The sequence below is a fragment of the Berghia stephanieae genome, chromosome 3, assembly GCF_034508935.2.
Source record: "Berghia stephanieae isolate SIO BIC M18660-M18661 chromosome 3, UCSD_Bste_1.3, whole genome shotgun sequence".
Taxonomy (NCBI): domain Eukaryota; kingdom Metazoa; phylum Mollusca; class Gastropoda; order Nudibranchia; family Aeolidiidae; genus Berghia; species Berghia stephanieae.
The window spans coordinates 104,931,136-104,946,110 of record NC_088362.1 but is presented as its reverse complement, the minus strand read 5'-3'; the positions used below and the strand labels follow the sequence as shown (position 1 = coordinate 104,946,110).

The 14,975-nt window shown below is 34.3% G+C and overlaps 1 protein-coding gene across 1 annotated transcript in view; it reads right to left on the bottom strand.

Moving 5' to 3' along the window:
- Positions 1 to 14,975, bottom strand: part of LOC144969071 (uncharacterized) — a 72,956-nt gene that overhangs the window by 37,148 nt on the left and 20,833 nt on the right. Inside the window, exons 13-18 of the mRNA XM_078908082.1 lie at positions 14,310 to 14,596; positions 12,641 to 12,874; positions 9,818 to 10,002; positions 5,700 to 5,851; positions 4,517 to 4,690; positions 1,918 to 2,060 (exon numbers count right to left, since the gene is read on the bottom strand). Of these exons, the coding sequence (XP_078764208.1) occupies positions 1,918 to 2,060; positions 4,517 to 4,690; positions 5,700 to 5,851; positions 9,818 to 10,002; positions 12,641 to 12,874; positions 14,310 to 14,596 (1,175 nt within the window). The remainder of the gene's footprint in view (positions 1 to 1,917; positions 2,061 to 4,516; positions 4,691 to 5,699; positions 5,852 to 9,817; positions 10,003 to 12,640; positions 12,875 to 14,309; positions 14,597 to 14,975) is intronic.

The window sequence follows — 14,975 nt, the reverse complement described above, 5'->3', positions numbered from 1 at the left end:
GGTTGTAGTAGTAGTGGTAGTGATGATGATGTGGTTGTGGTGGTTGTAGTAGTAGTTGTAATGGTGATGATATGGTGGTAGTGGTGGTTGCAGTAGTAGTGGTAGTGATGACGATGTGGTTGTGGTGGTTGTAGTAGTAGTGGTAATGGTAATGATATGGTGGTAGTGGTGGTTGTAGTAGTAGTGGTAATGGTAATGATATGGTGGTGGTTGTAGTAGTAGTGGTCGTGATGACGATGTGGTTGTGGTGGTTGTAGTAGTAGTGGTAGTGATGCTATTGTGGTGGTTGTAGTAGTTGAGGTAGTGATGTGGTGGTGGTTGTAGTAGTAGTGGTGGTGGTGGTTGTGGTAGTAGTGGTAATGATGATGATATGGTGGTGGTGGTTGCAGTAGTAGTGGTAGTGATGACGATGTGGTTGTGGTGATTGTAGTAGTGGTAGTGATGATGATGTGCTGGTGGTGGTGTAGTAGTAGTGGTAGTGATAATGATGTGGGGCTGGTGGTTGTAGTAGTAGTGTTAGTGATGATATTGTGGTGGTGGTTGTAGTAGTAGATGATGTGGTGGTTGGAAAACACATTACAGGTTATTATAATACATGATTACACACATTCTCTAACTTCATTTTTTGACAGCTTCGTTGTGCCATAAATATACGCAACAGTTCTGAAACATTTTATTGTGGATTTTGATATTGTTTGTTGTTTTTCTTGTGTCGTTATGTTGACATTGATACCGAATGAATGGTAATTACTACATTCTCAGCCAACAACAAAATGGCGCTGAATGCTTTCATTGGTGGACACTTTTTAGGCTTCGTACGTATTCTCATTCGTTTAATTCTATGGCCTTTTGTTTATTTATTTTTATTTTGTCTTGTTTTGTTTCTCTTTTTAAACATATTAAGGCATTTTTGGACATTTTGAGTCAAAATTAAACAAGAAAGTTAGTGAAAAGATATCGCTAGAAGTAAAATAAGAATTATATTGGGGAGTAGTAGAAAAAAAATATCAGTAGATCTAGCAACAAGTGATTTATTTGTGTTACACTAATTTTCTATCCAAAGGACATGAGACAATTGTTGTGGTTTCATTTTAGTGAAGAGTGCGAAACATTGGACCCCGTGGTTCAAAAATTTATTTTCTTAAAATTTATCATCATGACACATAATTAAAACAAGATATCTTCATATATGTTTGTTTTGTTTAGTTTATTGAATGGGCTAACCTTCATGTTTCATTTTTTTTTTGACAAGTCTTAAGTGTTTTCAGAGACAAAAACGACAGAATTGCCATAATCAAAGATAGATTTGTAAACAATCCATTTTCAATGGAAAATGTGCAATTCATGCAATGACACACGAGTACTTGTTCCCATTCCCTACAACAACAAAGTTGTAATTTAAAAACAACACACAAATGTTTATGTTGCAATGACCACTTTTACTCTCAATAACTTGTTTCGCTGTTATGAACAAACAGTTGTGTTATGTCAACGTTTTTCTCTAAATGACGTATTTATCATTATAGAAGCCAAGAGCTCACTTTGTCTACTCTACGTAAATAAAAGTACCAAAAAAAATCAATAAAGGGGAGAGAAGGAAATCATTCACTCTTGTTCCCGTGGAGTATATCTTTATTCATAAAGATTATGACATGTGTGATTTTTCACAGTTAAAAAGTCCTAATATAACCGTTGACTATTTAGAATTTGAAATTACAGATAGGAGATTGTTGAAAGAATTGAAAGTGGTTGTGGATGTAGATCATCTGAAGAGATTGTTCTATTTTGTAAGAGCTGTTTTCATTGGTTGTTCTAAAAAAATGGATTTTGAACGTCAGAATTTGAAATGGTTACCATATTATTTATTATTTTGAATAGCATTGAAATTGATACCTCAATGGTACATATTTCACTTACCTGCAGATAACGGAATCCAAGCTGCTTGGAAATCTTTATAAACCCATTGGATGTAGAGGCATCACCCTGAATGGTTCTATAAAAGTTATCATAATCCTTTGGAAGAGCCTCCGAGGTGGCATCAGGACTGATCATGGGAATATCTTTAAACAAAAATATGAGAAAAAATTTAAGTTAACTTTTCTAAGACGACTAAACCTCACATGGGAAGCAGCAAAGAAGAAAATATAATAAAGGACAGATCAGGGAGTTGGACAACTGTGAAGGCCTTATGCTTCTCAAGGAGCAAAGAGAAAATTAAAGAAAAAACTCAAAAGTTAAAAAAGAATGTCAACATGCTTGTAGAAAAGCTCATTCTAACTATCTCAGAAATATATTTGACAATGAAAAACACAACAACAAAAACAACTATAGACTTCCATTTATAGGAAAAGCCAAGAATAAAAAATTATACTCGACTCAATAGACAATGGCAGTCAAAAAGAGGTCGCAAAGGAAAAATCCAATAAATTAAAGAATTTGGCTCATTATTGATCCAACACCTGAAATAGTATATGTGAGGACGAAAGATTCCCTGAAATGAATAACATCACTATTAACAAAAAAAAAAAAAACCCAAAAAAAACTTTTAAAAGTACAAGTTTAGTCAACACGAATGAATATATATCTATAGACCAGGATGAACTACCATGAATTATATTTGAAAACATTTGCAAAAGCCATCCTTAAAATTTACTTATTTAACTTTTAGACATCATAATCTAAAAACAACAAATGATTGGAAAACTGTTAAAATCATTCCTATAAAAAAAAAAGTGTAAAATCAAAAGCTAAAAACTAAAGTCCAGTCTTTAAAACATCAAAAACTTGCGAACTCTTACACAACAACGATATGAACCATTACAATGACAGTCACTACTCAACATCAACCAGTATGGTTTAAGCGAAAAAAAAAATTGAAAAAGAAGCTGGAAATACTATTTGGCAACAACCATTATAGACTTTTGACAAATGTTTAAACTCTAAAGGACAAGTTGCTTCTACATTCCCAGATTTCTCAAAACTTTTCAAAAAGTAAATCATAAATGACTTTAAATAAAACTTATAATATGTGGAAATTCACGCTATGCACTTAATTTAATTAATTTCTTTTAAATATGACCCGAGAAATAAATGGCACAGAGTCAAAGTATCTGTAAAACCAGGAGTACCTCAAAGAGCAGGATTGGGAATATCTGATTCCAAGAATGAAACTTGGACTATTTGCAGAGGATAGTTTCTTGTATAAACAAATAAATAGTGAAAATGATAATATAGCTTTGTAGAAATCCCTTGATAGAAGAAATGGCAAACTGAATTTCATCCAACAAATTCTAGGTGTTGAAAATGACAAGTGAAGCTAAGCCAATAAAAATCTAACTACACCCCTCATGACTAAATTCTTAAAGAAACTCAACATGAAAAATGCTTAGGAGTTAAAGAATGCCTCAATGAACAGAACACAATAAATATGTATAGAATAAGTAAAATTTATGGCTAGATTTTCTAAACAAAAGACACCATGCTGCAAAGAATCAATTTTTAAAAAAAGGAAAAAAACATCATTACACAAATACTGGACCATGTACGGTATTCGATTTGGAATCCACACTATCCAACAGAGGTACTCCTGGTTTTACAGATACTTTGACTATCAAACAGAAAAAAAAAATTAAAAAAGTATACAAGAATGCAATGAGCTTTAAAATAGTCGTTCAAACGTGATAAAACAGATGTACAAATCACACATCTAGGATGTTTAACGCACTGTAAAATACGGTGAGTAGCCTAAAATACCAATATTGTAGAAAGGATAAAACGGTCATATACGGATACCAACATATCAATACTAAATTAAATCACATTGAAAACTAGCCAATCAAGGAAGCAAACTTTTAACAGTCCTCACTCCATCCAATGTTGCCAGGCATACAATCAATATTTGGTTGATTTCTATTCCCTGCTATAATGTTTGTTTGTTTTTAAGGGTTTTACAGCGCTAGCAACACATTAAGGTCATATCAGCGCCAGTAAAAAGGAAGAAAATGGGAAAGTAAAAAGTTCTAGAATTACAATTAAAGCACCCAAGAAAAGGAAGACAAAGGGGAATTGGTTCAAATAGGAAACAGATGTAGATTCCAAGAGCATACTATCAGTGTACTTAGTTTAAGATCACCTAAAAGTCTCATCCAGACACAAGCACAGGTCCCCACTAAGAGGAACACACTCAAATGTTTACAAATCATATATAATATGTATACAAAACATAATACAGTGCATAACAGAGAGATGATTTACAAGGAAAAAAATATCATCTCACAAAACTAACCATACATTTGAATGTTTCCCTCTCAGCCAGGACATCCGACCAGGGTCAGGACAAAACCAAGTAATCTCATTCTAAGACAAAGATAGAAAGCAAGTTGGAAAACAGATATAGGGGGATAGAAGACACAGTAAGTACCTCCCTGCCCACTATGGGAGGTAGGAACCCCACCCAGCTACCTGCTATAAGTTAGGGAAAAAAAATAGAGACAATAAAATTGCAAGTCATCCTTACCAAGTGGGTCAAGCAACGTGGCAGCTTGACGGTTTGCACCTGAGCCAGTGATGATCCATGACATGATGTCAGTCTGATCCAAGTGTAAAGAGTGATGGGAGAGACCAGAGTAGATGTCTGACACGATCAATTCTAGCCGTCCTTCATCACCACAATGGTCAAAAGCAATGCCACCTGTAAAAAACAACAACAACAACAAAAAATCATAATAGAGTGAAAAAAAAAAGGAATTAAAATAAAGGTGGAAAATATCTAGCTTCCACAGCCGGCAACAACTGAGGATCATACCTGAGCCTCCCTTTATTCCCAACTAGACATGATATTATTACAGGCATTAAGATCAATGGTGAGAATATCAATAATATAAGATATGCAGATGACACAGCACTAATTTCAGACTCAAAAGAAAATTTACAAATACTCTTCAATAAAGTAGTTACAGAGACTAAACGTATGGGGTTGTACTTAAATGTAAAAAAGACAGAATGTATGGTTGTATCAAGGAAAGAAAGAAATCCAACATGCAACGTAATAGGCAAAGGAGAAACTATAAAACAAGTTCAGACATTTAAATATCTTGGATACATAATAACTTCAGATGGCAGATGTAGCACAGATATAAAACGAAGAATTACAATAGCTACATAAAGTTTTAATAAAATGAGTCTAATTTTTAAAAACCACAATATCTCAATGACAACAAAACATAGGGTTTTGAAGGCCTATGTATGGTCAGTATTATTATATGGCTGCGAAAGCTGGACAATTACAGAAGACATTAGAAAGAAACTGGAGGCAGCAGAAATGTGGTTTCTTAGAAGGATGTTAAGAATCTCAGGGACAGAGAAGAAAACTAATGAAGAAGTATTAGAGCAAGCTGAAACTAAAAGGTTATTAATTCGTACAATAAGAAAAAGAAAGATGCAATTTTTAGGGCATCTAAATCGACTTAAATGTTTTGAACATCTTGCTCTCACAGGAAAGATAGAAGGTAAAAAGAGTAAAGGTAGACCAAGAAAAACATATTTGAATAGTTTGAGCAGCTGGGTGACAAAGAAAGAGAAGAGTATTATTAATTTTCTGAGGTTATCTGATCAGAGAGATGAATAGCGTACCATGATCACCGATGTCTGGCACAGACCTGGTACTTGAAGAAGAAGACATGATATCCTAGGGTACTTACCAAATGTAACTCCCTTAGCTGAGACTGGAGCACTGTTGCTATTGACCTGATTGAGAGCATACATCATAGCCAAGCTTTGCAAAGGTCCATTAACAGTCTTTATATCACCACAGACAAATGGCTGAAGTGATTCAGGACCTGACTTACGTACACTGTTGGAAGAAGAAACATTTTTGTTTAAATTGTCTATCATATTGAAACAACAGATTATTCTGGGAAACAATAGCAGTATTGAAAGAGGATGAATAAGTAAAAAAAAAAAACACTGAGTGCAATAGTAACAGTAATCATAACAACAACAGCTACAACAACAACGAATAAACTGTTTGCATTTTATTTTTGGTGGCGTTTTTCTGCACCTTCTGTTATTTTTTATATGAACGTCATCAGGGGTCAATAGTTTGAGGCCTGCTTGGGTAGCAAAGAGTTGCATTCTTAGAAAAGAATAATTCCTCACATTCTCTCACCATACTCAGATCTATAATCATAAAACTAAGAAACTCCAGCATTTATATTGCACAATATCCACTAAACATGCTCAAAATACTTTACAAGGGGTCCCTAGCCAACAGCAACACTTAACATATAGGACGAGGCATGATGCCTGTAAGGCGATATTACAAAAATATTTTCCAAAAGAGAGAACCCTGTTAATGGCAGGTTTCATTTTACATCTGAGTACAGTAAAAGAATGTGAGTAAAGAGCCTTTTACAAGTACTCAACTATACACTGCTCAGAGTGGGACTCGAACCCAGAGCCTTCCAATCCTAAAGCAAGTTCCATACCACAAGACCACATAGCTGTGCATAATTATAAGTCCACTCTGGATAATTGCAACTGAGTTAATTGCAACTTTCAGTTAATCATAACTTTCCCCAAGAAATGGAATTAATTCTATGTAAAAGTCACTGGTCAATTGCAACAATCTTCAGTTAATCGCAACAAATTTTTGAGCTCAAAAAGTAGCAAATTCAAGAAATCAATCGAACAAAATCGCATGATTAAATTTCATCACAGGTGAAATCATGACAAATTGAAGAATCGAGAGAGGGTGGGGATTAATGCTACCGTAAAGTGTCACCACTTTAACAGAGACATAAGTGGGCAGAGCTTTGCAGTATGGGTTTGTGCATGGTCTAGACAACAGGCAGACAATGACAGTTGTAAGGAGAGACTGAGCGATGACATCCTTTGTTTTAGGATTGACAACTGTACATTCTGATTAACGGGTTTGGTGAGAGCTTATTGTCTATCATCACGGCTAATCTCATTGACTCTTACAAATGTTGAGAACAAAATAGTGAAAGTTAATCCAATCTAAATAAGATGTCGGCCTCAAGTATAGCTGCTTTTGCTTGTCAGAATCTATACAGGGCTGCCATGGTTTTTGTTTCAATCAAATTGCTCTGTCTGTGGTGGACTAAGAACAATGTTTACAACAACTTGTTTGAGATTAGCATATATGTGTAAAATGTTGGAATCGTGGACAGGAAACTCAACTTCGGTTAATCGCAACATTTTCGCTGACCCCGAGGTGTTGCAATTATCCGGATGGACTGTAGTTAATTTCAAAATTTCTAAACTCAAACAAGTTTTGACCTGTATTTTTTTACCTAGTTTATGAATTCGATTGGCAACGCTTCTGTGATTACAAAAAACATTATGAATTAATTTTTTAGAGACACATAATCAATTCATTACTAAGTTAGCTTATTAACACCGTATTAAAAGAAAGTCAGTCACTCTTAAATCAAAACTTACGCAGTTTTACATTACCCAAAGCATATGTAAAGCAAGTGAACGTACCCCTTTCAGTACATGGCAAAAATAATCATCATCATTGCCTTTTTCACCCTGGGTCAGGGTATAGGCCACAGACAAATAGTTTCTATACCTCTCTATCTTGAGCTTTTTTATCTCGTTCCATCTCTTATCATGGCAAAAATAATAAAGAACAAAATTTCACACTCATAACCTTCATAATTTTTGGTGGCATTTGGCTTTGTTTCATCATCATCATCATCATCATCATCATCATCATCATCATCATCATCATCATCATCATCATCATCATCATCATCATCATCATTATCATCATCATCGTCATCATCATCATCATCGTCATCATCCTCATTCTGGGGTGACACTGATTGTTTAAGGATCGATCCACAGTTTCCAATTTAATTTTCTTTCTCTCCTTCACACATTTGTATACAAAAATAATGTAGACACACACAAGTATGTACAGGACACAGAAATATGGATTTTTAGTTATCATTGAATCATTTAGTGTAAATGTTGCTGCTCAAAGCTCGAAGAAATAGATAATAACGTGAAGTTGAATGTAAGCTTCAATTTAATTACAAAAACAGATCAAATGAACGTTTCGGGTTTCCCCTTTATCAACATCCATCCTGTTTTGTTGATAAAGGGGAAACCCGAAACGTTCATTTGATCTGTTTTTGTAATTAAATTGAAGCTTACATTCAACTTCACGTTATTATTTATTTGAATCATTTAAAGCAATTAATTTTGAAATGTAAAATCACCACAGTGTAAAACATTGCTTTAATTAAGGCTGTCTAATTTTTTCGAAAATGAAGCCAAACAAGGATGTCCATGTCACAGCCTTGAAACTGTCAGTGTTACAGCTACCATATATGTTTGTTTGTTTGTTTTTAAGGGTTTTACGGCGCTTGCAACACATTTAGGTTATATCAGCGCCAGTAAAAAGGAAGAAAATGGGATAGTAAAAAGTTCTAGAATTACAATTAAAGCACCCAAGAGAAAGGAAGACAAAGGGGAACTGGGAACAAATAGGGATCAGATGCAGATTCCAAGAGCAAACCATCAATGTACTTAGTTTGAGATCACCTATAAGTCTCATCTGGACACAAGCACAAAATCCAACAAAGAGGAATACACTCAAATGCTTACATTATACATAAAAAATAACAAACATAATAATACATAACAGAGAGATGATTTACAAGGAAAAAAATATCATCTCCCTAAACAATAACTATGCATTTGACTGTTTCCCTCCCAGCCAAGGAATTCCAGGCAGGGTCAGGACAAAACCAAGTAATCTCATTCCAAGACAACGACAGAAAACAATTGGAAAACGGGTATGGTGGGATAGAAGACACAGCATGTACCTCCCTGCCCACTATGGGAGGTCAGGATCCCCACCCAGTCAGCTACCATATGGAAAAAATAGATAAAAATATAGACAAAAGTCTGTGGGGCTCTAGGCCACGGACCATCACATAACGTAAGAAGTAGCTGCTTACATCACCGGAAATAACATAAGCAACATAATGTTATGCAATACGTTATTTGAGTAAAAATTCTGTTATTTAAGTTAAATGAAAACAAAGCCAAAATCAAAAAAATTTATGATTCCACAGTATCAGATGGAGATACAGATTACATCTTTTAGATTCACAATTTTTTTAAAAATCTAGCACAGTATGAAAAGCATCACGCAAAACGTCAGACGGTTAATAAGAAATTGAGCTTGAGTTTTGAAACAAATGACAGTGCATAGCCATAACAGCTTTGTCTATGTAGAAATAACCTGTAATAGCGCTTGACACGTGTCATGTTTTGTCCTACATGTTCAATGTAGCTGATGAAAAGAGACCCCTTGAAATGCACTTATAGCACATCTGGACTTGAAGTGCAACATCCACTAAATGTGCTATACGTGCTTTCAAGGGCTCCGTAGACATCAGCTAAATTGAACATGCGGGACAAAACGTGACGTATGTCAAGTGTAATTGCAGATTTTTAAAAGGGTTTATAAAAAATTCCCTTCAAAAAAAAAAATCAGCTCCAATGAAAAAAAGGATAATCAAGCAGTTTAAAAATAAGCAGAACTTGGGTCATTGATATTGTTTAAACTAAGTATACCATTTAACCATTATGAACATAATAAAATTGTTAATGGAGCTGGCGATGACGATGATGACGATCACGATGATGATGATTGACGACGACGACGACGATGACGACAACGACGACGACGACGATGATGATAATGATGATGATGATAATGATGAAAATGAGAGAATAAAAAGCACTTTAAAATCATAATTTCTCATCTCCAACTGACCTGAAAGAGCCAGCAATCATAATGTCTCCAGGTTGATATACAAAATCCTTAAAAGTGTATAAGTACTGGCAGTTGAGACAGACACCTGGGCAGCTGGTACCTCGGTTAAATTTCGGATTCAGCAGGTTGTTGTTGACACCTCCAGCTGATTTCAAATGCTGACCTGATGTGTCATAACTTCCAAACTGTGGGCAAGTTTTTAAAAATTCCATTTACCGCAAAACTTGAATCTTTTTTCAAATCAGAAAAACTTTTCCAAATATTTTTAGCCTGTTTAATTCAAAGACCTTACAGTTTCCAACATGAAAGCAGAAACAATTTAATATCAAGACACATTGATAGATCTACTGATCTCTTGGTAAAAATGGTAAGAATTGTTATATATAGAAAAAAGGGAAAGAGGAGGTGGTGATGGAGGAGGAGGAAGAGGAAAAGGTGGAGATAGAAAAGGAGGAGGACAAGAAAAAAAAGAGGAGAAATTATTTGTAGAATCAATTCATCACATGAACAGTATTTGAAAATAAACATTTTTAAAAGATTAAATCAATAAACTTATCATGAATTTTCTATTGTGATAATAATAGTAGTAATAATAATAATTATAATAATAATAATAATAATAATAATAATAATAATAATAATAATAATAATAATAATAATAATAATAATAATAATAATAATAATAATAATAATAATAATAATAATAATAACGACAATAATATTCACAATAATCACAAGAAGAAGAAGAAGAAGAAGAAGAAGAAGAAGAAGAAGAAGAAGAAGAAGAAGAAGAAGAAGAAGAAGAAGAAGAAGAAGAAGAAGAAGAAGAAGAAGAAGAAGAAAAACTAGAAGATCAATAATAATCTTTTTATATGACGCCCAATTATACACTGACAAATGCTATTTGGCGCTGACAGAGACTATATTACTAAACTATCGTAAAGGCCAGTGTCTGTGCACATACATCCACTCACCTTCTCACACACAGACAAACACACACACACACACACACACACACACACAAATGCAAGTAATGGATGTGCAATCGAGCCATGCTGTTTCTTTGTTTTTATAAGTAATTTGACTCAATCAAAAATCAATAAATCAAATGCATTCAATATGATGGTATTATCTCCTAAAATTTAATTTTAACCGTGGTAATAAAAGATTCTTAAACTCCTGAACAAGTTCCTAATGATGATGCTACATCTTAGGAGGGCCTGTTGGGAACTAGTCGTTTGTTCAGTTTTAGGGGTTTTAGGCCGTTTGCAACACTATTAGGACATATCATCACCAGCAATAAGGAAGAAAATGGGAAAATCAAAAAATTACAATAGAAATCATACGAGAAAAAGTAAGACAAAGGGAGAACCGATGTAGATTCCAACGAAGAGAAATACACTCAAATGTTTACACATCATTATATATATTCAAAACAGAAAATAAATGTAACAGCAAGCAACAGTAAAAAAACAGAGATGCTTTACAAGAGAAAAAATATCTCTCCAAAAACTATAACTAACCATACATTTGGCTGTTTCCCTCCCAGCCATGCATTCCGGCCAGGGACAAACCAAGCAATCTTGGACAAAACAAGCAATCCTGTTCCAAGACAGAGACAGAAAGCAAACCCCGGAAAACAGAAATAGGGAGATAGAAGACATGACAAGTGACCTCCTGCCCACCATGAGAGGTCAAAAGACCCCTTCCATGAGGAATATGTTGGAAATTTCAAATACATGAGTCCAAGAATCTTATTAGTAGCCTATACCTCTCCAATGACCTCACCTAAATTATTTCTTTTTCAAATGGATTCTTTTTTTTTTAATACTTGGTTCTCGAATTTGACAATTCGACATTAAGAATTGTCAATGTGGTCAGGACATCATTAGAACCAAAATCTATTTTTAGTGAAACCAGAGGCGTGCTTGAGAAAAAAAATATTCTTGAACTGCTACATATTTTTTTACAAAGGATAAGAGATACCTAGCAATTTCTTCTTTTTTTTTTTTTTGCTCTTATGCAATTGTAACATTGAGTTTTCCTCAAAATGAAAGAAGAAAATGATAATATGCTTTAGATAATAAGGATAATAAGTTTAAGATTCTTTTTTAAAATTTTGAAATATTAAAAACTGTCATTAACTTTGGTTCTATGTAAGAAGAAATTCATGTTCCTAAAATGGTGCAGATGTATAAAAGGTACCTGCAAGATATAACCCATCAAATTTATGACTGACTCTCTTAAAAAAGTATAAAGTCAGAATGGACCTGATGCTTAAAATTGAATATTAAGCTTAATCTAAAAACTTTTGGGTTAATATAAATGCCTTTATCAAGGAGGTGTAGCTATGTGGTCTAATGGTATGACACTTGCCTTTGGATCAGAAGGTCCTGGGTTCGAGTCCTGAGTGGCGCATAGTTGGAAAAGGATCTTTACTCACATTATCTCACCATACTCCAGTGTAAAATCAGTACCTGGCCATTAACACTGTTGACTCTGTTCGAAAATAAACATTTGAATATCGCCTAACAGGAGTCATGTCCTGTCCTACCTGTTAATAATTGCTGTTGGCTAGGGACCCCTTGTAAAGTACTTTGAGCACATTTTGTGGATTTTGAGCTATATAAAAGCTCGAGAGATAGTCTCCAAACCTCAAAAAGAAAACCACTTCAATTTCCTATATCTTGTCAATGGTTTTTTTTAATTGACTCAATTATTCTGATCTAGTTTATTTCAACATATTGAGTAACATTTTTTAAAAATAAATAAATTTTTTAAAAATTAAATTATTTTTTTAAAACTCCATACAGCATTCATTACCTCTTGATATTTTCCATTTCTGATGATGTAGTAAACAATATCATCTGTTCCCTCTCCATTACGAATACCAACACTGTTCTTGACTTTTTCTGACAATCTTTTGCGAATGTCGTGAAGTTGGTTGAATTCAACGCAAAGCCCAAAGTAATTTTGAGTTTTGCAGACATCAGCAATGATCTCATGTAGTGCATCAGCCATATTGTAAATAGCTTGTATCATGTAAGGAGCATTGCCCTGAAATGTGAAAAAAGAGAAGCTTTCATGAAAATTACAAAACTAACATTTACATATGTACAAGTTTAATAACTAAACGCAATTAGGGGTTTAATTCTTACTTACTTACTTACTTATCCGAACCAGCGACCACCTGAGCTCTAGCCCTTCGGTCTTGTGCCATGACGTAGAAGTTAGATGTCTTTTGTAGTTGTTCCAGGTGACTATAAAGTGTGTTACTGATGCTTGGATTTGGTGGGAGGAATGTGCATCTCAGGTCTTCAAGAGGTTGACATTCAAGCAAGTGGTGTGTTACTGTTTCATTGGGGTGTTGACATAGGGGGCAGGAAGGGGATGTATCTTTTGTAATTTTGCTTAAATGGTTGTTGAGCGGTATGTGTTGTGTTCTTAGTTGAAAGATGATGCTTTGCTGGTGTCTTCTGAGGGGTTTAATTCAACATTGTTATAATGGACAATATGTTGCATTGGTTTGAATCTGAATCTTCCTTTTATGTCCACCTTCACACATGAAGATTTTGACATGAACAATAACAATAAGGTGAAAATTCAGCAGTGATCTAGAAGCTCTGTAAATAAATCTAAGGTGGGTGCAGATGTAATTTCCTGCAGTAAATTGTTCCAATCTGTGATGGTTCTGGGGTAAAATGAGAATTTTCTGAGGTCTTTGGTGGCTGTCAAGGGAATAAAACTGTCCGCGTGGGAAGTCCAAGATGCTCGTGTTGGTGTTTGTAGGTCAGGATTTTTAATAGCCACCAAGTTGTTCTTTATCTTATACATCATGGTCAGGCGAGCTGCCTTCCTCCTGATTTGGAGCTACTTCCATTCTAGTTTATCAATCATGCTGCTCACACTTGATGTTTTCTCATAATTTCCCATAACAAAACGAGCATGCCGTCTTTGTACTGCATCCAGTTTATCAAAAAGGTGTCTTGTGTTAGAGTATGACATTCACGTAACTTCAACCAAATTTTAACTTTACCAGAATTAATATTAAATGTATAAAGCATTCTATGCGTATTTAAAGAGCTTTAGAGTAGTTTAAATAGAATCACATATAGTCAATGGGATCACACAAAAAAGGAGTATATAATAAAGAAATGGCCAAAAGAAAAAAAGTATTTCCTTTAAATTGGATAACTAAATTGGCAGTAATTACATCTTCAAAAAATAAAAGAAAAAAATGTTGAATAAAATTGAAGGTGATTTGTCCATAAATAATTTCATAAGCTCAAAGAGAATTGTCAAATGTTTTATTGTAATAATAATAATAATAATAATAATAATAATAATAATAATAATAATAATAATAATAATAATAATAATAATAATAATAATTACACCAGAAAACTAATAAACATACTCTCAGTGCTTCACATAAAGGAATCGGTGCAATACATGAAATACTCGATTTGCAGCAGCAAACTTTAAATTTTACCTGGTACGGAGAAAACCTGTCTGCAGCAGAACAAATTCTGGCGTACTTTCCCCTAGAGGAACTGACAAGAGAACACTTATTGGTAACCTCAAATAAACTGGTTAGGAAAGGATTCACAGAGATCTGTTCCTGGCTCAAGCCAATCAAATAGTTCTCAAAATCAGTGTTCTTTTCACGTCGAAGGGCAAGCGTAATGGCATATTCAGGTTCTGAGTTGGTGTCGAAATATCTTGGATCTGTGCCCCATTCTGCCATGCCAGAGACCACCTGGATATTGCCTTTGTTGCCTGCGGAAGATAATTGAATAAAAAAATATTTGCAGTGATGCTGTGGCTTAATTCTCCAAAGTAAAAATGGAAGTTAAACATGAGTAAGAAGAAAAGGCAAGGAGAATATGAAAATCCAACTACATACATCTAATACAATGAAAATAAAATTCCCTTTTCCATTCTCAGGGGAATCATTCTTTAAGATCTATCTGGAAAAATACTGAGATATGCCAGGTATCAGCCACAGTGTAGTGCCACAATGTGAACAATAAAGACTAAGGAAAAAATTCACCATCATTGCATCTAGACCCTTGGTCCTCTAAGTGTAAGTATGATGCCATATTCATTTGACTATCTCTTGACCATCTCGACAGATATTATTACTAAAGTGGGCAAG